Source organism: Podarcis gaigeae (genome assembly GCF_964106915.1).
Source record: "Podarcis gaigeae genome assembly, chromosome: 9".
Taxonomy (NCBI): domain Eukaryota; kingdom Metazoa; phylum Chordata; class Lepidosauria; order Squamata; family Lacertidae; genus Podarcis; species Podarcis gaigeae.
In genome coordinates, this window is record NC_139685.1 from 73,959,355 (window position 1) to 73,984,794 (window position 25,440).

Here is a 25,440-nt window from a genome sequence, read left to right on the forward strand (position 1 = left end):
AGCTGTCTCAGCTGGGAGCTGCAAAGAACTCCACCCTCTGGCCACATGGTTCCCTCTTTTGGGGGGCTTCTGTTTTTGCTTTGTGGATCTGGAAGAGGAAGACTTGTCTTCTCCTGTCCTCGGTCCACTCATTCTCTGACTTCCTTGGTGGGTTGGCTGGTTGCGGTTGTGCTAGGCCCGGGGGTAACCCGAGCAACGCAGTCCAGGATCCAGTCCCGAATCAAAGGGTTCTGCAAGGAGTCAGTCCGACAGGGCCAAGGCAGGACACGAGGCAGGAAACCAGGCAAGGACAGGCACAGGCAGGTTCTAGCATACAGCAATGTTGCTCCTGCAACCTGGGGCGGGGTCCAGCAGCCTTTTATCTCTGTCGGGGTAACGGCCGGTCCTGATCCCCCAGCAATTCACCTCCCTGTCTCACCCAAAAGCGAGCACTCCTCCTGTGAGTTCTCAGGTCTCTACTTCTCTCTGACCTGAGTCTCTGCAGCTTGGGAGATGTCGGTGGGTTACTAGACCCAGAGGCCGCCTCAGCCTCCCCTGACCCAACCGGTAGTGGAGCAGCTGTAAGTGATGGCCCAGCTGGAGGCAATCAGGTAATCCCCACATCTGGAGCCAGGGCAGGCTCAGGCCCCTGACTCGGCTCAGCTGGTGCTTGTTGCAGGGGAATCTGTGCAGAGTGGGACTCTTCAGGATCAGACCCCAGACTTGGTTCAGATGATGCCTGAGGCAAAGGATCCAGTATGGACTGAGACTCCTCTGGCTCCGAGTCCGAGCCCAAGTCCCAGGCCATCGCACCGCCTCTCGTCCAATGTCCTGCTCTGACAACTGTGGTCCAGCAGATGCCCTGGGGAAGACTGCAAGCAGAACTGAGTGCAACAACCCTCTTCCCACCTGCAGTCACCAGCAACGGGAGATTTGGAGGAATTTACTGCCTCCAGCGATAAATGCACTGCCTCTGACTTGGTCTTCGACCTCCAAAACCACTTGCAGCAACTCAGAACGGAAATAAAATGGGAATAAGCAGAATGCCATAAGTCAGATCAATGAAACAGACAGAAATATCAGCGTAGAAAGGCTTTTGATTCTGCCGCCCCAAGACATCCCAGGGGCCAGAGGATACATAGAATCATAGCACTGTAGAGTGGATGGGACCCCGAGCTCCATCTTCCTTGTGGCAGCCCTTTAGATATCTGAAGATATCTGAAGATGACTATCCTATCTCCTCTCAGTTTCCTCTTTCCCTGGCTGAACATACTCAACTCCCTCAACCGTTCCTCATAAGGCTTGGTTTCCAGACGCTTGACCAGGGGTAGGCAACCTAAGGCCCATGTGCTGGATGCAGCCCAATCGCCTTCTCTATCCGGCCCATGGACGGTCTGGGAATCAGCTGTTTTTACATGAGTAGAATGTGTCATTTTATTTAAAATGCATCTCTGGGTTATTTGTGGGACCTGCCTGGTGTTTTTACATGAGTAGAATGTGTGCTTTTATTTAAAATGCATCTCTGAGTTATTTGTGGGGCATAGGAATTCATTCCCCCCCCCAAAAAAAAAATATAGTCCAGCCCACCACATGGTCTGAGCGATGGTGGACTGGCCCACGGCTGAAAAGGCTGACCCCTGCCCTTGACCATCTTGGTGCATAGACTAATGCATTTGTTCCCCAGGGGAGGGCGCTGTTGTGCTATGGAGGCTTCCCATAGGCAGCTGATTGGCTGCTATGAGAACAGGCTAATTCCAGGGTTCTTCCTATATTCATTCTTCCCAGAGAAATTTGGCTGAACGCTGCTGAAAATATGAATTTGACGTCCCCTTGGTCTGATCTGGCAAGACTCCCCTCACAGTTTTATCAGGGTTCTGCTGAATTCTGCAAATATTTTGGGGTTGAAAGAGGAGGGGCTTCAGGAGACACAAAATGTTCCCTGAGAAATGGAGTTGCCGTAATTAACCTGTGCTTTTACGTTTTGCTGTTCTCAAGCAGTGGGTTTTTGTTGCTGCTGCTATATTAGTTTTATTTTATTTTTATTTATTGAATTTATATACCACCCTATGCCCGGGGATCTCAGGGCGGTTGTCCAGCAAATCAACAAATAATACACAAGTTTGCTTCATACACCCAATTTTGTAAGCCATTTCTTCTCCCCTTGGTAGAGTTCTGTGCATTATTTTCACGAACATGGGCATTTTTCTCGCAGTTTGGGGTGGAAGAACTGCATCATCGCAGCAGTGGGGAATTGTCAGTTTCAAAGGATAGCCAGCCATGCTTCGGTTTGCATGCTGATTGAGAGAGGGCACATGCCGGATTAGTCTGTGTCAAAACCGATTGATTCATATTAATCGAACCAGAGAGTGTGCAGTTTTCCCCGCAAGCTTCTCTTTTCGCTGGGGATATAGAAAAACGCTTCCTGCTAAAGAGCAAAAGGTGACCCTGGAAAAACTGATGGCAAATCATCCATCCAGACAACTCATAAAAGGGCAAATGCAACGGATGCTCAATCTGTTCAGTTGGAGACTTGGAAAAATAGTTCCGTGATGGCCGAACCTCTCCCAAGACTATTCTGTGTTTGTTTTTCCAGCTTCCAAGTTTCTCCCCTCCCTCTGGTTTTCTAAGAATGTGAACTTGGAGGTTAACCCCTGACCTGCACCAAGTTTCTTGAATTTTGCAGATCTGACTTGGCTGCAAAAAAAAAATGAGAGGAAAATTCGGCTCCAAGCTCCCGTATTATCATGGTCACTTCGGCGCTGTGCTAAAATCACCATTATTCATACCATGCCATCAGAGCATGCAGCAAACATCTGCATTATACATTTAAAGCACCATGGTGCTGCTTCAAACATCCAAGGCTTCCCCAAAAGAATTCTGGGAGCTGTCATTTTTAAGGGTGAGGAGAGTTGTTAGATCCTCTGCTCTCCTGACAGAGCTACAGTTCCCAGAGCTCCCTGAGAAAAGGGATGGACTGGTAAACCCTAGCTCTGGAGGGGGGAATTGGGTCTCTTTTATATATATAATAATAATTTTTATTGAGTTTTCCATATTTAGTCACATTTTATTACCTAAATCTATAACCTTAAACATTGCTCAAACAGAGCATCAACCTCCTTCCCTCCCTCTTTCTGACTTCCAAACATCTTTAAATAAATTCTTAGCATTTCTATAACCACTTTTTTACCTTCTATCTTCTTTTAACATTTCACCTCGTTATATGTAAAACAGCTCCTTATTTTCACATTACGAAACATTTCAACTCAAACCTACAAACGTTTTCAAATGTTATCAATTTTCTTTCATGTAAAATATAAATTTGCTCCATTTGGTTTAAAACATTTTGTCGCGCCGCTTCCAGATCTTCCCCGACAGCTTTGCCAACTCTACGTATTCCACCATCTTTGTTTGCCATTCTTCCAATGTAGGAAGTTCCTGCAGCGTCCATTTCTGGGCCAGAAGTATCCTTGCAGCCATTGTGGCATACATAAACATATTTACATCTTCTTTAAAAAAAAAATCCTCTCCAATTAAACCTATCAAAAATGCCTCTGGTTTTTTGTTGAAATCATATTTTAAAACCGTTTTTTAAATTCATAATATATTGTATCCCAGAAGGCTTTGACCTTGGTACAAGTCCACCAGCAATGACAAACCTAGACAGCACCTTAAAAAGCAGAGACAGCACCTTGCCAACAAAGGGCCATACAGTTAAAGCTATAGTTTTCCCAGTAGTGATGTATGAAAGTGAGAGCTGGACCATAAAGAAGGCTGATCACCGAAGAATTGATGCTTTTGAATGATGGTGCTGGAGGAGACTCTTGAGAGTCCCATGGACTGCAAGAAGATCAAACCTCTCCATTCTGAAGGAAATCAGCCCTGAGTGCTCACTGGAAGGACAGATCCTGAAGCTGAGGCTCCAGTACTTTGGCCACCTCATGAGAAGAGAAGACTCCCTGGAAAAGACCCTGGTGCTGGGAAAGATGGAGGGCCCAAGGAGAAGGGGACGACAGAGGATGAGGTGGTTGGATAGTGTTCTCGAAGTTATGAACATGAGTTTGACCAAACTGTGGGAGGCAGTGTAAAACAGGAGTGCCTGGCGTGCTCTGGTCCAGGGGGTCACGAGTAGTCGGACACGACTAAACAACTAAACAACAACAACAAACAACAAGTCCACCACATATGAAGGAAATTCCCTGGAGGGGGAATAGGGTCTCTGAGTAACTCTTGGCACCTCGAATCCTGACACCTTCACTCCACAACCTGCTCAGCCTTCTTGGCTGAAATGTAGGGAACATGGATCATGTAACAGCAGCAAGGTCTGAAGGTCAAGTCCTGACATGCTCTTGCTACAAGGGGTGGCAGCTGGCAGTACCCGACCTTCGATAAGCACCACCTGGTTTTGCAATTGCAATTTGCTGGAAACAGGTGGGGAAAAGAGAGGAAGAAAACCTGTTTCTCAGACCCAACACACGGCAAGTAACTGAGGGAGGCACAGCAAAGAGGGAACTTCACCACCATGCTTTTTCATTTTTCTAATTTTTTTTTTATGCTGCCATTCTGGAGACTCAAAGCAGAAGGCATAAAAGCAGAACGTAATCATTCTTTAAAAAAAAAAAATAAGAAAGAAAGCCAGCCATAAAATGTCACAATAAAAGCATCAAGAGCAGAAACGCAATTAACTAAAAGGAGAGGCATCAATCACGGGCTGCTTAGAGGCAGTCTAAACAAAACAAGGAAAGTCTCATGACCTCCAAGATGTGGCAGGCCAGGCCGAGACTGAAGCTGACTGAGAGGGGGAAAGGAGTCTGCTTGCTGAAGATGCTTCTATATGCATCATCCATGCTCACACGTACGCGCATGCTGACGCTGTCATAAAGTTTGGTCTCTGTGGCATTTCAGCTGGGCTGGATCGTTCGCGCATGCCAGCTCAGGGATCACCCACACTTCCGTTCCTCCAGCTGCCTTCAAATGCTCTTTAGAATCACAGAATCATAGAGCTGCAAGGGACCACGAGGGTTATCTAGTCCGACCCCCTGCAATGCAGGAATCCGAGATTAAGAGTCTCATGCTCTGCTGGCTGAGCCATAGTGCTCAGTCAGAGCAAACAATTCAGGTTTCCTCCAGATTGTTTTCTCCTGCTCTGGAGAGTAGGATTCGAACCAATGGCTTCAAGTTACAAGAAAGAAGGTTTTTCTTTTCTCTTCTTTTTTAATTTTTTGTTAGGAATTTCAACATAACAATTTATCAAAAAACATATCATTCTCATTTCCCCCCCCCATTTTTCCCTCCCCCTCCCCAAAAAAGAAAAACACCAACCCAACCCAGACTACCCTCGGCTTCTCTCTCTGGTTTTTCAGCACATGTTATTCTCTGCATATTATAAAATTGTAAAGATCCTTAATTTATCTATCTATATGTTACCAATAATAAATTTGTGTATGTTTATTCAAAACCTGCCAGGGAGTCCAATTCAGTTTGTTGTTTCTTTAAGTACTTTGTAAAAGCTTCCCATTCTTCTTTAAAGTCACAGTTGTCCTTATCACACTGTTTATGTGTCAATTCCGCCAATTCCGCGTAGTCCATCAGTTTCCCTTGCCACAGTTCTTTTGTCAGGATTTCTTTGTTCTTCCATCCTTGTGCTATTAAGACTCTTGCCGTCGTTGTCGCATACATGAAAATGTTTTTCAATTTCCTTGGCAGGTCTTTTCCTACAATCCATAACAAAAATGCTTCAGGCTTTTTTACAAATGTTAACTGGAACATCTTCTTCACCTCATTGTATATCATTTCCCAGAATTTTTTAAACTTTACTACAATCCTACCACATATGGTAAAAAGTCCCTTGCATTTCCAACATATATTTGAACCAGTTTTATACATTCTTCCTATCTGCACTGGTGTTATAAACCATCTACACATCATTTTCATGTAGTTTTCTTTCAACAAAGAGCAGTCTGCAAATTTTAAATCCGTTTTCCACAATCTTTCCCAATCTTCAAACATTATATTATGACCTATATCTTGTGCCCTCAAGAAAGGAGGTTAAGACTAAACATCAGGAAGGTCTTCCTGACAGTAAGAGCTGTTCAACAGTGGAACAGGCTCCCTCGGAAGGTTGTGGACTCCCATTCCTTGGAGGTTTTTAAACAGATGTTGGATAGCCATCTTTGAGGGATGTTCTTGCTGAGATTCCTGCATTGCAGGGGGTTAGAATAGAGGACCTTTGGGGTCCCTTCCAACTCTTCAATTCTATGATTCTGTGATTCTATTATCAAATGCTCTACTCCTGAGCTGTGCTTTGCATTTCATATTGCAAGGGGCGGATGTCTCTGAAGGACAGGGGCTGGCAAGGTTATGCTGGGGCCAAACCACAAGCCCCAGAGAGCTTGATTGAGCCCCTGCTCATCCACCTCGTAAGCCCCTCGCGACCAGCATGCGACTGTCCTGTATGTGACCAGGCCATTCAGCTCAGCTCACTTAGCAGATAATAAATATCACCGGCCCCTGTTTTGCCAAAAGACATTTTAATCTGCGGAAGAGCTTAACGGCTCTCTCGGGCCTACGCAGGAGAAGGGCCAATTTCTCCTCCGGTGCAAATTCATTTACTGGGAGCTGGGGGTTGCTTTAAGGATGAACGTGGCCCCAGGGATGAATGGAGCCAAGAATAGCTGCTCGCATCTCTAAGCCTGCGGTGTTCAGCTGGGAAGCCGATCGGTGCATTTCGTCACACGCTAGTAATTCATCAGCCAGCAGCCCGATTCACGGACAGCGAGGCGAACACACGTCCCTGCACAACCAAACTTCCTTCTCCAGCCACGTCGGGGAGGTAGAGAATGAATCAATCTCAGTTTGGTCACGTATCAGGAACGTTGAGCAGAACGCTAGGAAGACTCGTTGTAAGTTACTTCCGGTGGCTAAGAGTAGAGGAAGCCAAAAGGGAGTTTTGACTTGAAGCAGAGAAGCCCATTCATTGTTTCATAAAATCATAAAATCGTTGTAGAATTGCAGAGTTGGAAGGGGCAACGAGGGTCTTCTAGTCCAGCCCACTGCAATGCATGGATCTTTTGCCCAATGTGGGGCTTAAACCCACAACCCTGAAATTGAGGGTCTACCAAGTGAGCTACTCTCAAGCCCTGGGGTCTCCAGGTTTGCTTGGCTCCCTCCAAGTGGTAGGTGCAGGGTTCAAATCTCCAGTCATCTGGATAACTCAGTAGACTCGTAATCTGGTGAACCGGGTTCGCGTCCCCGCTCCTCCATATGCAGCTGCTGGGTGACCTTGGGCTAGTCCATGGGTAAGCAAACTAAGGCCCGGGGGCTGGATCTGGCCCAATCGCCTTCTAAATCTGGCCCGTGGATGGTCCGGGAATCAGTGTGCTTTTTCATGAGTAGAATGTGTCCTTTTATTTAAAATGCATCTCGGGTTATTTGGGGGGCATAGGAATTCGTTCATCCCTCCCCCCCAAAATATATATATACGAAATATATACGAAAGCATATATATATATATATATATAGTCCATCCCCCCCACAAGGTCTGAGGGACATTGGACCAGTCCCCTGCTGAAAAAGTTTGCTGACCCCTGGGCTAGTCACACTTCTCTGAAGTCTCTCAGCCTCACTCACCTCACAGAGTGTTTGTTGTGGGGGAGGAAGGGAAAAGGAGATTGTTAGCTGCTTTGAGACTTCTTAGGGTAGTGATAAAGCGGGGTATCAAATCCAAACTCTTCTTCTTCTTCTAACTATATGCTGTATTTGATGTTTATGGTCTGTAGAATCGTAGATTTGGAAGGGACCACGAGGCTCATCTAGTTCAACCCTCTGTGATGCAGGAATATTTTGCCCGACATGGGACTCAAATCCAGGACCCTGACATTAAGAGTCTCATACTTCACTGACTCAGCTATCCAGGGAGACTTAAAAGGCAAACAACAAAGCTAGGACCATTTCCTAATACTGGAAAGAAGGGAGACAGTAACACGTCATTCATTTTTTGCATTTATAACCCACTTTTTCCTCACATGCACATACAAAGACACACCTACCTTCCTCTCGATGCAGTCAAGCAGTATTCATGGGAACATCCCAGTCAAGCATCTCAAGGCAACACCGCAGCATAGGTACCAACTCCCTGGGGCCTTGGGTGCCCAAGCACCCACAAAATTCCCCATGAAGAGGCCTGTCACCCACAAATTTTGGTGCCAGGGCCGTGCACGCTGCAATGCACCCACAACCCCAGACACCTTCCGTCGTGGGGCCCAGATGGCACTCCTGCTTCCCAGACAGGCCAACGGGTTCAAGGAGGGCACAGGGCAGGGCAAGGGAGGGCTGCAGGCTGGGTAGGGTCCCCAGAGGCAGGCAGAGAGCACTGGAGCTGTGCACCCATCAATCTTTTCTGTGTCAAACTCAGGCGGCTGCCTGCGTTCCTAACTCTGGTGCAGGTGCCATTCAAGCAGGTACCAAAAAGGGAGAGAGAGGGGGCTATATTGGGCACACATTTGCATTGTATTTGCATGCCCCAATTTATATGCACAGAGGCAAAAGAGTTAGAAACAGTTGCTGAAATTGAAGTTGAAGTGCAATCGGTCTGCTGCCCAGGTGTTAAAGTCTTGGTGGGCACCTCTTCTCGGGTCCCCGAACTCTCTGGTCTTTGACAAGGCAGCCCCTTAAAGAGAGGACCCTGCTGAACAGAGGAATGCCCTCCATAAAGCAGGAACACCCAAATGAAAATGAATGTTGTGGATAAGCACAGTTGCTGCTATCGGCCTGAGGATGAATTGCATATATCATAGCCTCTATCTCTTCCCTCCTTCCGAGCCGAGGTCTAGAAAATCTGGCCGGCTTGTCTGTTTTCCAAATGCTTCTCACAGTCCCTTTCTCCCCACCAAAGGGGCAGAGGAAGCCATGTAGAATCAAGCTACTCTCCTGCTGGAATAAACCACTGCTGATTGGGAAATCAGGGTGGACCGGTACAGCCCAAAGTGTTAAGTTGTGGGTAAACATATCAGACGACACAGCGATTCTTCAGACAGCTCTTGTTTATTCACAGGCCTGAACAGAACACAACTGAAGGGTTCAGCCAACCTGCTTATATAGAGCTCAACTACAAAGCAACAGTAACAACTTTCTGTAACTATCCAATCCCTGAATGTCACTTTCAATTCCTTATTTGCATATGCAGACCTGAGTGAAAACTATCTACAGTATCCCCCTGCTGGCCCAGGGTGAGAACTTCAGTACATAACACAAAGCATCTAATTTGGTCAATAAAGACCACAACTGTCCTTCCTCGCTCCAGAAATATTGGTAATATTTTTTTTTTATGTCTCCCAGGGAAATAGCTCTCTGGTGGTCCACCTCTTATATCTGTGGGCCCCCAACCATGGACTTGCTCGACGATGGCAGGGATCAGCTGTGAGCCACCATTTTTACCTTTCCCATAATGCCCTGGAGTGGTGCTACCTCAGGGGCATTGTGGGAAATCCAAAAGGGTGGCTCGCAGACCCGGGGCAGGTGTCAGTGCCTGTGGGCCTTGCCTGAGGATGTTGGACCTGCTTTGCGGGATAAAAAATAAATAGTATTTATTTTTAAATACTATACTATTTTTAAATAGTATAGAGCTGGAAGGGCCTATGAGGGCCATCTAGTCCAACCCCTTGTGATGCAGGAATCTTTTGCCCAGCGTGGCGCTTGAACACAGGGATTCTGAGTCTCTACTGACAGAGCTATCATTGCCCGGAGGAACTTTCAGTCTTAAATTTGCCACACCGCAGGGGCAATGAGGGGAAGGGAAGAAGGTTAAGGGGGGGTTGTTTATTCACAGAACGGTTGGCTTTTGAGGAGGGAGTTGAAGGGGGAGAGCGAAAAAAGAGCATCACCAAGGTATTTTGGGAGTCGGTTCCAGGCTGCTCCAGAATGCAAGTCTGGTGATAAACAAATGCCCTTCCAAAAGGGACTCCAGGCTTGCCAATTGCGGTACAAGAAACCTCTCAAAGATTCTGGCTGCATCCTTGCCTGGGATTCCAGAATAATAGCTCGGCTGTTTTGTTTAAAAGTGTGTGAGAGTGAGCATAACACGTGACCTTCTCTTTTGCGGAATGTGTGAAACAGCATGACAATTTAATAAACAACACAGATTAATCATAGAATCCTAGAGTTGGAAGGTACCCAGTGGTCATCTAGTCCAACCCCCTGAAATGCAGGAATCTCAACCAGATCATCCATGACAGATGGCCATCCAACCTCTGCTTAAAAAGGAGAGTCCACCACCACTCCTGGAAGTCTGTTCCGCTGCCGAAAAGCTCTTACTGTCAGAAAGTTTTTTGCCAAACTTTTGGTCGGAATCTCCTTTCTTGCAACTTAAAGCCCTTGATTCGAGTCCTACCCTCCAGAGCAGGAAAAAGCAAACATGCCACTGAGATATTTGAAGATGGCTCTCAAATCTCCTCTCAGACTCCTTTTTTTCCAGGCTAAACATCTTTCCAAACTAAAATCTCTTGTTAGAAGGGGCATCCATCTTCAATGTTTCTTTTCATTCCCTGGTACGGTTAACAACATACCAGCTCCAAAATAGCTCCAACTTTTATGCAAGGGTGTGCTTTTACTCACAGCCTTACTGGTTAATATTTGCTGTTTAAAATCAGCAAATCACGAAGCTCCCGGCTCTATCATGCAGCAGTGACTACATTATTGCTTGAGCACTGGTCCACAGCATTTGATATTTTCGTTTACATACATTCATTCAAAATAAGATGGGTTTATGAAGCAATTCTATATCCTCCCATCACGCTGACGAAGAATTCTACGAAACAGTAGTCTATATCCGGAATCACTGTTCAGTGTTGGACATCATATTTGCTGAATACACAAAGCTTCACAGCTTGTCTTTCATCGTACAAAGTCTGGTACCTCGCTTCATTTAAAGATTTTCAGAGACTTTGAGACTAAAGATTTCATTTTGGACTTGTTATGGTTTGAAGGAATTCTATAAAAGATTGCTTATTGCGCATGTGCATGGTCATCATGTTGCCTAGACATTGCCTAGACAATCCCTGAAGGGAGCAGGCTTGAAGTCACCACCCTATCACCTGGGATAGCTCAGTGGGTGGAGCATGAGACTCTCAATCTCAGGGATGTGGATTCGAATCCCACATTGGGCGTAAAGATTCCTGCATTGCAGGGGGTTGGACTGGATGATCCTCGTGGTCCCAACTCTGCAATTCTGTGATTCAGTGACTTCAAGCCTGCTGAACCGGTGCTTTGAAGTCCTGAGGACCGTTGCCTGATGTCACTGTGATGGCAGATGCTTGGCCAGAGAGTTTCCCCATCAACCTTTCATTGGGCCAGCAAGGTGTAAGGAAGTTAAGGATTTGGCTCACCCACCAGATCCTGTTCATTTCTGGCACGTAGACAACCCTGAGCTGGAGAGCCGAAAGGTCTGGCTCTGTATACATCATTTTCCTGTGTTTGGTTTGTCAATGCAACTCACAAGAGCTTGAAGCCTGTATTCAGGGTCTACTTATGTTCTTGTGAATGAATATATCACTTGCCCTGAAATCTTGTAGCTTCTGAAAGTGAAGCCCACAGTTCAGACTCCGCAGATTCAGGAGCCCCACAATGTTGCTGGGTGTTTTTTTTCCCTCCCCTCTGCAAACAGGTCCCGGAAGCTCCTTTTCTCAGCCAGCAAACTATGGGTCTGTATTGTGAGATGGTGTTTTCTGTTCTCGCTTTCAGGATTCCGATGTTTCCTTGCCCGCGATGCCAAGCGCTCCCCTCGGAGCTGTTTTGACACCGGGGTTTAGCACCAGTGCCTTGGAAGCGCATGCTATTTACCCATAATACAAATTAACACCGCAGTCACGCAGCGTCATGATTCATCTAAAATTAAAAAACAGTCAGGCTGAGTCAGAGAGTTATTCTTAGAGTTCCCTGGGCAATAGCCACAGAGCCCGGGCAGAGTGCAGGAGAGCCATCTGCTGGACAGAGATGGGCAACGCCACGTGCCGGAACTCCGAGAGGGTTAATGGGGGATTAATGGGGACAAATGGGGATTAATAGACAAGAGAGGATTTGATGCTTGCACAAGAAAGCCTCTTCCAATTATCCAAGAACATCATGCCACAATCAAAGGACTGGCCCTGCTGGCTTCTCAGCCGTTCCGCTTTCTATTTCTGAAGGCAAAACTCCAGGAATGGATAATGGCATTAGGGCGAGCGCTCATTATCACTTTGGGGAGAAGAATCTCGCCTTGAGGTTTCGGCCAAGGCTGGGTTGACACACGAACACCCAGACACAATCCATTCCCAGTAATAACCTAGACCAGGCTTCCCCAACCTGGTGCCCTCCAGATGCGTCAGACTTCCTGCATTTCAGGGGGCTGGATTAGATCACCCTTGGCATCCGTTCCAACTCTACATTGGCGTTTTTTCTTTTTGTTTTTCACATGTATTTTGTATTTTTATATTGTGATTTTATGTTGTAACCGCCCTGAGACCTGCGGGTATAGGATGGTATACAAATTGTTGTTGTTTTCTGTGACTCTACAGACCCCATCTACCCCAGCCTGGGGCCATGCTAAAGTGTACTGATACGATACGATACGATACGATACGATACGAAATGAATCTTTATTGTCATTGTCCCATACAGAACAACGAAACTGAAAAATCTACATCAGACATTCAAAAACCAACAAGCCTGCTATCCCAGCTATCCCAGCCTGGTTAGCCCCCTAAAAACTCTGATACCCCATAATTAAATACAATATGTTCCCATAGAGACTACCTTACAATGCGTTTAAAACCAAAATCGCATTTGGATAGAAACTGTTCCTCAGGCAGCTAGTCCTAGTCTTTATAACCCTGTACCTTCTTCCAGAAGGCAGAAGCTGAAAGAGATCATTTCCGGGGTGTGCACTATCCTGCGCTATCTCTGCAGCTTGCTTATGGTACCTGGAAGCATAGATTTGATCCATGAGGTTTGGAGACGCCAGTCTAGAGTCAACAAATTTAGGCTGCAATCCTAATCTCGCTTATTCTGAAGTAAACCCCACTGAAATTTTGCATGGGGTTGAACCCTGGGCATCCTGTCCAACAGTTCTATGAACCCAAGTGGGACTTACTTCTGAGTAGGGATGCTTAGGGTTGCCCTGTAATTTATTAGATCCCCTTTAGACTCTGGGACAGGTGAAAAAAATCAGGCCCTGGTTTGACATCCCTGACATGAATCAGGGCCTGGAGATTTCGGTCTCTGCATCCCTGGAGACGGAGTCCTCTTGGTTCCCTGTGTATAATAATAATAATAACAACAACAACAACAACAACAATAATAATTTATTTATACCCTGCCCATCTGGCTGGGCTTCCCCAGCCACCCTGGGCGGCTTCCAACAAAATATTAAAATACCGTAATGCATCAAAACATTCAAAGCTTCCCTAAAGAGGGCTGCCTTCAGATGTCTTCTAAAAGTATGGCAGTTATTTTTCTCTTTGACATCTGGTGGGAGGGTGTTCCACAGGGCAGGTGCCACTACCGAGAAGGCCCTCTGCCTGGTTCCCTGTAACTTGGCTTCTCACAGTGAGGGAACCGCCAGAAGGCTCTCAGCGCTGGACCTCAGTGTACAGGTAGAACGATGGGGGTGGAGACGCTCCTTCAAATGACATTATGATCTAGAGGTGAGGGGAAGGGCTTGGAGGGGGCTCCATTTCTGGTGAAGAAGCAGGGGCTGGCCCCCATGGGTGCCATTGCATGAGCAATCCCTCCAGAAACATTAAGAATCACAGGAATGCAGTACCGGATATATGTATAAGCTAAAAAAGCTATAGCTTAGGGCCCCACTCTCTTGGGGACCCCCCCCAAAAAAAAAATTAAAGGGGGAAAAGACTGGATGCACATTTCAAAAATATAAGATAAGAAACAAATAAAATAAAACCTACATACAGCAACAGTGTTTTGTGTTGTGTAGGCTCCTATGATATAAGTAATAGGCCCCGTCTGCTAGCCTGCTCCCTAGAATATCACTGGTTTGCTCATTTCTATATATAGTGTGCCTACATTCTACATGTCAGGATGCGGGTGGTGCTGCGGTCTAAACCACTGAGCCTAGGGCTTGCCGATCAGAAGGTCAGCGGTTCGAATCCCCGTGACGGGGTGAGCTCCTGTTGCTCGGTCCCTGCTCCTGCCAGCCTAGCAGTTCGAAAGCACGTCAAAGTGCAAGTAGATAAATAGGTACCACTCCAGCGGGAAGGTGAACAGCGTTTCCATGCGCTGCTCTGGTTTGCCAGAAGTGGCTTAGTCATGCTGGCCACATGACCCGGAAGCTGTCTGCGGACAAATATCAGCTCCCTCGGCTAGTAAAGCAAAATGAGCTCCACAACCCCAGAGTATTTAACTCAAAGTCGGTTTGCTAAGATGTATAAGACTGAATCAGATCAAGTGCTGGAGATGCAAAGAGATGGAGGGAACCTTCTTTCCGATGTAGTGGACTTGTAAAAGGGTAAAAGAGTATTGGGAAATGATCCATAATGAATTGAAAAAAATGTTTAAATGTACTTTCTCAAAAAAATTCAGAGTCTTTTCTGTTGGGGATAGTTCAGACTGAAATTCCCAGGTGTCAAAAAAGGTTATTTATGTGTGCTATTACTGCAGCCCATGTTTTGTTAGCCCCAAAATGGAAAACGAGCGAGGTCCCAACCAAAGAAGAATGGCAACTTAAGTTGACAGAATAGGCACAACTCACAAACTTAACATATAGAATAAGAGAACAAGAAGAACATATGTTTAAAAAAGATTGGAAAGTGTTTATAGAATATGTGGGAAATAATTGTGTACAGCTGAAAACGCTGGCAGCGTTAAGATGAATTCAACAGTGTAAATACCGGTAAGTTTTGAGGGTTGCAATAAGTTAGATTCAATGTTTGATGTGTAGGGGAGAGGGTTCAAACCCTTTCTGAACCATACAGCACACTGTTTGGCCATGGGCCCCCAGAAGACGAGGCCAGGTGCTCTCGCACAGTGACAGGTGAAACAGATTTTGCTGCAGCATGGATCACTCCAGTTTAGGGTCCTAGCCACCCAGCCATGCCCTCTTGCAGGATATTCCATTTTCTTCAGACACGCTTCCATTTTCCAACAGTCCCCAACACGCTTCCATTTTCCAACAGTCCCCTCCCCAACAGTCAGCACTCCATAGTCACTGAGCATGTGCAGTCTGCAAAGGGATGCAATGTGATCCTTCTGTAAACTTAGGGTTTTCCTGAGCCAAGTGAAACCTTCCACTTCTGCATGAACTGTTCTGGCTCTGCAGGGTCAGCAATTACCCTCCAGACATGACTGTTGGTTGGATGTAGTAATAATAATTATAATAGGGAATAATAATGTTTAGGGAAGCTTTTAATGCTTAACAGACTATTGTATTTTAATATTTTGTTGGAAGCCGCCCAGAGTGGCTGGGGAAACCTAGCCAGATGGGCGGGGTATAAATAATAAATTATTATTATTATTATTATTATTATTATTATTATTATTATTCCCATCTGATTGGGTTGCCACTCAGGGCGGCTCCCAACAAAATACTAAAAACACAATAAAACATCAAACATTAAAAACATCCCTACACAGGGCTGCCTACAGATGTCTAGAAGGGATATTTAGATTCCAGCATTGCTGGGGTTGGACTAGAGGACCATTGGGGTCCCTTCCAACACTACAATTCTACAATTGTATAATTCTAATATTATGTGATGCTAAGAGGGATAGAACTACCTAAACTGTATAAAAATTTATTCATGTGTGTGACTATAGTGGCAAGAATGTTACTTCCCCCAAAATGGAAAGAAGACATCTTAGCAAAGGAAGAATGGATACAAAAACTTACAGAATATGCAGAAATAGCGAAATTTACCAGAAGAATAAGAAATCAAGAGAACAAACTTTTTTATAAAAGAATGGAAATGGTTTATTGAATATTTACAGATAAATTGTAAACAGATAAAAACACTGACAGGATTACTGTAATAACTCGCAACTAAGTAAGGTTATTCCTGCCAACCTAGCAGTTCGAAAGCATATCAAAGTGCAAGTAGATAAATAGATACTGCTCCGGCGGGAAAGTAAACGGCGTTAGTCATGCTGGCCACAAGACCTGAAAGCTGTATGCCGGCTCCCTCGGCCAATAAAGCGAGATGAGCGCCGCAACCCCAGAGTCGGCCACAACTGGACCTAATGGTCAGGGGTCCCTTTACCCTTACCTTTACATAAGATTATATGTTTAAAGAAGATAAGTAAATGAGTAAGTTAAGTTAATTTAGATAATGCAAAAGATATTAGAAATAAATTTAAGGAACCACAGAAAGAGGAGGAAGGAAGTCAAAGACCATTTTTTGCTTTACTGTTTTGTAATTAATATTGTGTTTATCAATATTTTCATTTGTTTTTGTTTTCTTTTTTGGTGTATCAAAAAAAGTATGTCAAAATGACTGTAAAATCAGTGAAAAGTATATATCTGAAAAGCATAATTAAAATGTAAGAGATCAAAATATTCCGTGATGCTAAGGTCCGTGGTCTGACACTGCAGTGCCATTCTTATGTTCTTGCCTTGTTTTCTCTCCCATCTCCCGCCCAGGTTCCTTCTTCCCTTCCCTGAAGCCCTCAGGGACTCTCTTCAAAGTCATCTTCTGGTTGGGCTACTTCAACAGCTGCGTCAACCCCATCATCTACCCTTGCTCGAGCAAAGAGTTCAAGAGGGCTTTCACCCGCCTCCTCAAGTGCCAGTGCCGGAGGAGGAGAAGGCCCATTTGGAGGGTCTACGACAACCACTGGCGAGGGGCCTCCATGAACGGGTCAGGCCAAGACTCCGAGAGGGAGCCCAGGTCCAGGATCTCCACACTCAACGGCTCCTTCATGTTGAACTCGGGCACCTTGGAAAGAGCCAGCAAACGGAGGACTCTGAACTTCAAGAGGTGGAGACTCTTTTCCCCTTTCCAGAAGCCCTCCACCCAGCTGAAGGAAAAAATGAACAGCCTCTCACAGAAAATCCGGGGCAGCTCCCTCAAAGGGGGCGGCGTGGCCTCATACAAGACAGAGGTGGAGTCGGTCTCCATTGGGATCCCCAATGAGTTCATGGAGTGCGTTGAGTACCACATGTATGACGATTTGACGGACTCCGAGTCCTGCGGACTTAAGGAGACGGATATTTAATTGCCAGCAGGGATCTCGGCCCTTTGGGGTTCTGTTTTCTTTTGTCGGTGTCTCTCGCGCGGTGGTTGGCTGTCAAAGGGAGGGGGCAGGTAGACTCAAGTGGGTGCCCTGGGAGCCGAGTGCGGGAGCCCAAGCTTTGAGTACAGAAGGCCCCATGCTCTGTCCCAAGCCATCTCCCGTCCAAGAAGGGTCTCAGGTAGCAAAAACTGAGGAAGAAAATGTTTCCTCCGCCAGATACCTTGGAGAGCCTCTGCCTGGCCATGTAGGCTATACTGATTCAGTTGTGTCTGACTCAGGATAAGGTAGATTATAAACTGTTTGATTTGAACCCGGTCCTTTCCCTCAGCCGTCATCAAACTTGGAATCTGCAAGAAGAGAAGTTGCCACCCGTTCCTTCCACCGGGCAAAGTCCACCAGAATGAAAGGTGGTTGGCAAATGCCCGATTTAAAGCCCAGGTGTGGGGTGCCCCATTTTGTACTGGTGCTCAGAATATTGCGGTCGAATCCACCATGGATCTGGATGGGACCCTTCAAGGTCTACATGGGCAAGTCCAGCTCAATGGACTCCAGTGAGTGTTAGCCTAGTCCATGGAAGAAGTGTTTGTCAGCACAGGAGACAGAGCAGTGAGAAGTATCTGTTTCTCTTATAGGCAAGGGGGTGGTCTTGGTGGGGTGGGAAACCCTTTTTAATCTGTGCCCCCCCAATACTTGGCACCAGGGAAACCCCAAGTATTTGCCTAGAAACCCCGAAATGCATAAATTAATGGCACAAGTCAATAGACGGGTTTTGGGGGGGGGGGTTACATAAAATTGCCCAACTGTTACTCTTTATTCTGAGCTCTTGGTTGCAGAAAACTGCAATTTTGGGCCATGTGGAGTGAAATATACTCAGAGAGTGGATTTCATGCTCTTTATTCAGCTCATAGTGGAAGGGAGGAATGGAAGTTCCCCCAGGATGTCTGCTTTATATACATTATTTACACAATGGGCCCCACGTGATTGGCTAATTCCGGGATTCACCTGTAGGCCAATCAGGCTGCGGATTCACTTCCACCTGGAGCTGGATTGGGTGGCTCCTGTGGACCAATCAGACTGCTGCATTCTGGATCCTATTGTTCTAGGACCAATCGGACTGCTGCATTCTGAATCCTATTGTTCTAGGGCCAATCAGACTGCTGCATTCTGAATCCTATTGTTCTAGGACCAATCAGACTGCTGCATTTTGGATCCTATTCAACTCAGTACATAACATGGAAGCAGGAGAGGTAAGGGCATGTGACCTCAGGCAAGAGGGGGAAAGAGGGTAGCCAATCAGAGAGCTCACAGAAGCTCCACCCCTTGATCCAGAGGGGAGGAGGAACAGAGTCTTAACACAGAATATCTCTTATATGTCGTTGTTTCGAGGGAGAAAGCAAGACGGAGGGAATATCTGCTTGGAGTGCAACTTTCTGAGGGACACAAATGCGGCCCCCAAGGCCTCCCTATCAGGCCCTTGGAACACTCTCCTGGCCACGCCCTCTCCTTAGGCCATGCCCCTCACTGTCCCTGCTTTGCATCCTGAGTGTTTCTGCTTGGCTCAAGTGTGCCCTTGAATTCTGACGATGCCTTTTGCTTCTCTGGATGGAAGATGGAGAGCAATGTGTGTTTGTGTGAATGTGCGGAAACATGCCTACTGTACAAATGTAGCATTTGCATTCATTGCTCCGCCCATCTCTGCCTCTGACTCCGCCCACTGCCAGCGTGCAGCCCTCAGAAAGCTACCCAGCTGGGAAGGCGGCCCTCTGTATGAAAAAGGTTGTCCACCCCTGGTTTAGAGAACAGGAGATGTCCCCATTTTCGAAATTTATTCCTGCAACAAAGTGGTCCAGAAGCTTGCTTTCTAATTGGAGTTTTGAAGAACCCAAATCTGATGTTCTTTAGATTTAAAATAAATGCCGAAAACAGCAGAAATCCTAAAAGCAGATCAAATGTAACTTAGCTGTGAAGTGAGGTCAAGTCAGTACAGTGGTACCTTGGCTTATAAACACCTTGGGTTACAAACACTTCAGGTTACAGACTCCGCTAACCCGGAAGTAGTACCTCAGGTTAAGAACTTTACCTCAGGATTAGAACAGAAATTGTGCTCCGGCGGTGCAGTGGCAGCGGGAGGCTCCATTAGCTAAAGTAGTATCTCAGGTTAAGAATAGTTTCAGGTTAAGAACGGACCTCCGGAACAAATTAAGTTCGTAACCAAAGGTACCACTGTATTACAACAGGGACCTTTTTTTAAAAAAACCAAGGATAAAGACCAGGTCTCCTTAATCCGTTTGGGGAGATTGTCAGCTTCACCAGTGGACTCATTCACACGGCAAGGAGAATTTAACCACCTCCCCTGGATCCCACAATTTGCAAACTACCCAGTATTTCCAATTTGGTTAGGGGAATGTGATAAAATTCACTTTGCCACAATGACTGGGTGTGGCAGACAACCAGACCTCCACATGAGTCCACATTGCTATGACGGTCTGTTTGTATGGAGGCCCAAATGACTATGAGTTGATGACGGTCACTCAACGGTGAGGGGAAATCACTCCGCATATGCTCATGTGTGGAAAGCAATCCCCACCCCACCCAACTGCCAGAAATCTTATTTAGCCAGCTTGGCGCCTCTCGTTGCCCGCATGCTTTCAAGTGACTCTTTGTGGTCATAAGGACTAGAAACTAAGCAAAAATGAAAGCAGAGGTTCGGTGGAAGCACAAGTTCATGCTCAGCACCCAGAATTCTGAGAGTGTTTAGATTTGCACAAAACGGAAGCATCGACCAAAGAAGGAAAAACTGGTAGGACTTGCAAAGGTTGATTCAACCTCTAAACTGAGGTTTACAGTTGCGTTTCAAAGGTAGCAACTGTGATTTTACAGTGAGAAAAGGGAAGGAAGGAAGGAAGAAAGGAAGGAAGGAACTGTAGGTGGATGGTGAGACAGCAAGAAAGGGCTGTGTGTACATTTTTCTATTCCCTTTTCTCTGTGCTGTCACAGCACATGCCGACTGGATGAATTTCAGGCGGCCATTCTGGTGTTTGTCAAAATATTTCCCCCAAGGCAGCCAATAATGTCAGGCAAAAACTGGCCCTGATTGAGCTGACACAACTCCATCTGGTCTGCGTGTGTTTCTGAGATAACATTTGCCAAAATTAATGATTGGAAAGAACAGGCGACTGCATGTAGAACCTCTGAACCCCCAGATTTCTTAAATCCCTGGCAAAATTCCCAATAGGACATCTTGGATCAAAACGTGATTCCTCCCCCCCCCCAACCCCTTTCGTTTTTTTATTTGGACCTGGGTGGCAGCCAGCAAATCATGGCCCATAGCAACTGTGAATCAAACCCAAGCGCTGAAAATAGCATCATAGCCATTGAACGCCGCCTGTAGTTGTTTTCATAAGGAAACAACTTTGACTGGCCATCAAAACCCTGTTGGCGCAGAGTCAAAATTCCACTTGAGGTCAATGGGAAGGCTTGAATGTAGAATTTTATTTTTTTTAAAAACAGTTAATGTGGTGTACTACTAAAATCTGTGGGTTTCTGTTGATTTGGGATCAAAACGGATAGCGTCCATGCAATGCACAGATTTCTGCGCACGATACTTCACAAACATTGAGGTAATAGTCAGGATGCAATGAATATTCTCTAGTTTTGCTCCCCCCCCCCCACCAAACTAAAGATAGACATTTTGGTGGGTTAGAAAGATGTATTTTAAATTACCGGACATTTAGTCATTCCTGCCCAAAGATACCATGCTGTGAGCATGATGATGTCACAATGCTAGATAGCCAATGGTATTTGGCCGTGTGGGGACATGACCGAGGGCAACTGAGGGCAATTATTGGGTGCCATGAGGACAGTGCTTCCTGCGAAGCTTTTGCAGGCAACCATTCTTTTCCCATGACATGAAAAGCTGCTGTAAGATGGGCTTTGCTGTGACTCAAGCTTTCCTAGGCAGCGATATATATATATATGGTGGATGTTGCACAGTGAGTGGAGAAGATAAATCAGGTTCTTAACAGGAATACTAAACATATGCTCTCTCCTGGAGCATTGACTGCTGTGATTGCAATGCATACACAATTGGGGAAGCAGTTCTTTTCTAGTAACAACGAACTGTTTGCAGCTTTGCTAAGCCCCCATGAAACACTTACAATTTGTTAAGGGAATCCCACCCTGCCATCTGTTGCCACAATTGTACTTAGATGCCACTCTGTTTTAAGCACAGAAAGTGTAAAAGAGAGATGATATAAAGTGGTCTGCTTGTATCTGGAGAACTGTGTCCAATCCTAGGTGCAGAATTGTAGCGTTGGAAGGGACCCAACGGATCATCTAGTCCAACCCCCGACGACGAAAGGGAAATAAAACAAAATAAACATAAAGATATAAAACCTGGTCAGCTCGTATTAAAAATGCAATTAAAATCCAACTGAAAATAAACATGCATACAAGTTGATGCAAGCCCTCCAGAGGCCCAAATTGGTATCCACCCAAGACTGGAGTTCATAGAAAATATGTTTTCAAATTTAGCCAGGGTGTGGTGAAGTCCTCAGACTGTTGCTTAATAGATGGTGGGTATTTATTCTTTCAGGCACAAAGTTAAGGTCTTTAAGTGACCGTAGCAGCTCAGAAAATCCACTTTAGTTGTCCTGATACATGCTACAGGGATATGATTGAAAAGTACATGAACATCTGCAAATATCAAAGGTTCTGCCAGTACAAAATTGATACGGACAGCAACTTCAGACCCAAAAGGAGTATATCTGGTGGCATTTTCCGTATCACAACTCCAGCATCTTTCTGTATCAGACAATACTTCTTATAAAGAAATTGTGGAGCCCAATACACCCCAAACATCCATTTTTGCTGGCTCAGTCTCAATTTCGGATCGAGGGAAACATTCTGCATAGATCCGAAAGCAATTTTCCATTGTTTAGCTTGTGTAGCACATTCTAATTCTCTATTCCACACCGCTGCATGTCCAGAGGAGGAGAGCCAGAATGGTAAATAAAGTCCTACAAGGTCCAGTAGAAAGAGATGGGAATGTTTAGCCTGGAGATAGGGAAGATGGGGAAGGGGAGGCAGAACAGCTGTCTCCAAACATCTGAAGGGCTGCCATGCAGATATGCTGATATGCTGTTGGGCATCTCTCTTGCCCCAGAGTGCAAGACAGGAGCCTAATGTTAGAAATGGCAGGTGAGCAGATTTTGATTAAACTTTGGGAGACATCCTGATGGTAAGGTTTTGCAGTGTGGTAGACTACCTTGCAGGACGCGGGTGACGCTGTGGGTAAAACCTCAGCGCCTAGGACTTGACGATCGCATCGTCGGCCGTTCGAATCCCCGCGGCGGGGTGAGCTCCCGTCTTTCGGTCCCAGCTCCTGTCCACCTAGCAGTTCGAAAGCACCCTTAAGTGCAAGTAGATAAATAGGTACCGCTGTATAGTGGGAAGGTAAACGGCGTTTCCGTGTGCTGTGCTGGTGCCGGTTCGCCAGAGCAGCTTCGTCACGCTGGCCACGTGACCCAGAAGTGTCTGCGGACAGCGCTGGCTCCCGGCCTCTAGAGTGAGATGAGCGCACAACCCTAGAGTCTGTCAAGACTGGCTCGTACGGGCAAGGGTACCTTTACCTTTACTTAGACTACCTTGGGGCATGAGGGCTCTCCTTTACTTGAGGTGTTTTGGCAGGCTGGCTATTGGTCAGAAATGTGTTTTGGCAGGCTGTTTTGGCAGGCTGGCTATTGATTCCTTATGTGAAACGGCTAAGGGAGCTGGGCATGTTTAGCCTGGAGAAGAGGAGGTTAAGGGGTGATATGATAGCCATGTTCAAATATATAAAAGGATGTCTCATAGAGGAGGGAGAAAGGTTGTTTTCTGCTGCTCCAGAGAAGTGGACACGGAGCAATGGATCCAAACTACAAGAAAGAAGATTCCACCTAAACATTAGGAAGAACTTCCTGACAGTAAGAGCTGTTCGACAGTGGAATTTGCTGCCAAGGAGTGTGGTGGAGTCTCCTTCTTTGGAGGTCTTTAAGCAGAGGCTTGACAACCATATGTCAGGAGTGCTCTGGTGGTGTCTCCTGCTTGGCAGGGGATTGGACTCGATGGCCCTTGTGGTCTCTTCCAACTCTATGATTCTATGATTCTAAATAGTATACCCACATCTTGAGGTGAGTTTGGATGGCCTCAAGGTGGCTTGCGATGCTGTGGAGTCTGTGAAAATGCTCTCTTGCTAGTTGCTCTGCAGTCTCTTATACGAGAAGGTTCATCACTAGCCGGCACTCCTTCCTATGGAAAGCAGGAGCAAAGTAGCTGCATGCGTCCAGATATTTTGTAGGTTCAGAACCAGGTTTCCCTAAAGATCCCCCACATTGAGCGAGAAAGATTCCTGCATTTCAGGGGGCTGGAATAGATGGCCTTTGTGGTCCCTTCCAACTCCTCAACCCCACCCTTGGATTGTGTCAGCAACCTAACATTTCCGTTGCCTCGAGTGACCAAACATATATGCAGTCATTACGGCCTCAACAGGATCATGTGGAATGGGAGATCACAAGAGTCAGCGCCCAGGTTAGGACTAATAAATAGAACTGTTTCTGCTTGCTTGTTATTTACGTGTCAGGTCAACTTCTCGTAAAATGCTGGTGTGTTAAGCCAAGTTTGTGAATACTCAAAAAAAAAGGAAAATGAAGTATCCAGATCACATTGGCCTGCATCCAGAAAAAATAATAATATTGCAAAGTGGCTGTAGCGAACCTCAGTCTGGCAGGGCGTTGAAGGGATCACATGCCCAGACCTTCTGAGAAAATCCACTCTAGTCCACTTTAACAGTTTAACAATAAAAAGAATCTGCCCATGAATCCAGGGATAGATGCATAAGCACATGAATCTGTGAATGCATATTCAGTGAGTGGTCCAAAGAAGGGTCATGCAGACGTAGGACAGAGCCATGCACACAACCAGCGTTGCTCTTGGTCCTTTTGCTGCGGAAAATTCCCACCGCTGAAGAGGCAAGCCTCTGTTTTGTCGTTCAGAAGGCTTGCCTCTTCTGCAGCGGGAAGGAAAACAGCAGCAGCAGCAACGACCAAATGCAGAGCCCTATGTTGGACAATGGATGTAACATATGGATTGTGTATGTCAGATCTATCTGATACCCAGATTTCCCTCGTCTGCTCAGCACAGTTGACTGAATTCCATACATCAGCAAAAATCTCGCCAGTGATACGAAAGAAAGAAGAAAGCTTCATCCACTGTAATGCTGGACTGATGTTTTATAATCTTTCTATTTTATTGTTTACAGATGTGTACATAGGTGTACATTTCCTTTAATGAATCTTTGGATATTTCATGTCTCGTTCCTCTTTTCTCTCTCCCTTTTAACAATCTGCAAGTGTATTTATTAGCCAGAGTGGGTTTTTCCTTCCTGTCATTTGATGCAAACTCTGCTGGATTGATTTATGTATACCTTTGCAAAACCAGAATGCACATTATTATTATTTTGTTTATTTGTACCAAATACACGCACAACTCTGCCTAAAAAAGAAAAAAAAAAGTGCATTGTTTAAGACGTGACGTGTTCCCCTTTATTTATCAGTTCTCAGAAGAGCCTATTGAGTTGCCCTTGAAATGCAAAGCAAACTCTTCATACAAAACAGCTTCAGAAATATCAAGGGAAGCCCAAAGAGTTATCAGAATGCTAATGACATTTCATTACAGGGCCCAATCGCTCTTTGCAGCTCTGGACAGTTTCATCAGATTGCAAGTGGCAGGGCCATATTTTTAAAGTTCTTTGCAAACAAATGCACTGCTTCTTATAATAAAAAATCTCCAAGCAGTTTACATAAAAACAAACAAACAAAATCCTAGCATTTTTTTAACGCTGTCCCACCTAAAATTCTCCCTGCATATAGAAAAAAAGCACATCAATGAAAGGTCTGCACTAAATATTTCTCCCAGGTGATGTGTTAGTTTATTACATGCAAGGAGAGTTGCTTTTAATTTACATGGGTGAACACCAGTAAACAGAACCACAACCCAACACATACACACACAAGCAGCAACGGAGTCCTGATCCAATGGCTCTTCTGGGTCACATAACCTCCAACATTTCTCCAATGAGCATAGGGATGTCCAGTGCTATTTTTCCAGAAAAAGAGGTACCGAAACTCATCATGAACATCTTCCTTGTTCTCTTATAATGGCAATGGCTGGGGGCCTGGGAACGTCATATTCCATGCTCTCCAACATTTC

The 25,440-nt window shown here is 45.6% G+C and overlaps 1 protein-coding gene and 2 long non-coding RNA genes across 3 annotated transcripts in view; 2 read left to right on the forward strand and 1 right to left on the reverse strand.

Moving 5' to 3' along the window:
• ADRA1D (adrenoceptor alpha 1D) overlaps nt 1-20,687 on the forward strand; it is a 59,549-nt gene extending 38,862 nt beyond the window's left edge. The window contains exon 2 of the mRNA XM_083756651.1: nt 16,601-20,687. Coding sequence (XP_083612777.1) covers nt 16,601-17,175 — 575 coding nt within the window. The 3' untranslated portion in view covers nt 17,176-20,687. The remainder of the gene's footprint in view (nt 1-16,600) is intronic.
• Nucleotides 20,688-20,858: 171 nt separating this feature from the next.
• LOC310852909 lies at nt 20,859-22,901 on the reverse strand. Its single transcript, XR_014568423.1, has 2 exons — nt 22,839-22,901; nt 20,859-22,459 (listed from the first exon to the last, which is right to left on the reverse strand). It is a non-coding gene; the product is annotated as an uncharacterized lncRNA (long non-coding RNA).
• LOC310852906 lies at nt 22,831-24,755 on the forward strand. Its single transcript, XR_014568420.1, has 2 exons — nt 22,831-22,903; nt 23,347-24,755. It is a non-coding gene; the product is annotated as an uncharacterized lncRNA (long non-coding RNA).
• The last annotated feature ends 685 nt before the right edge of the window (nt 24,756-25,440 follow it).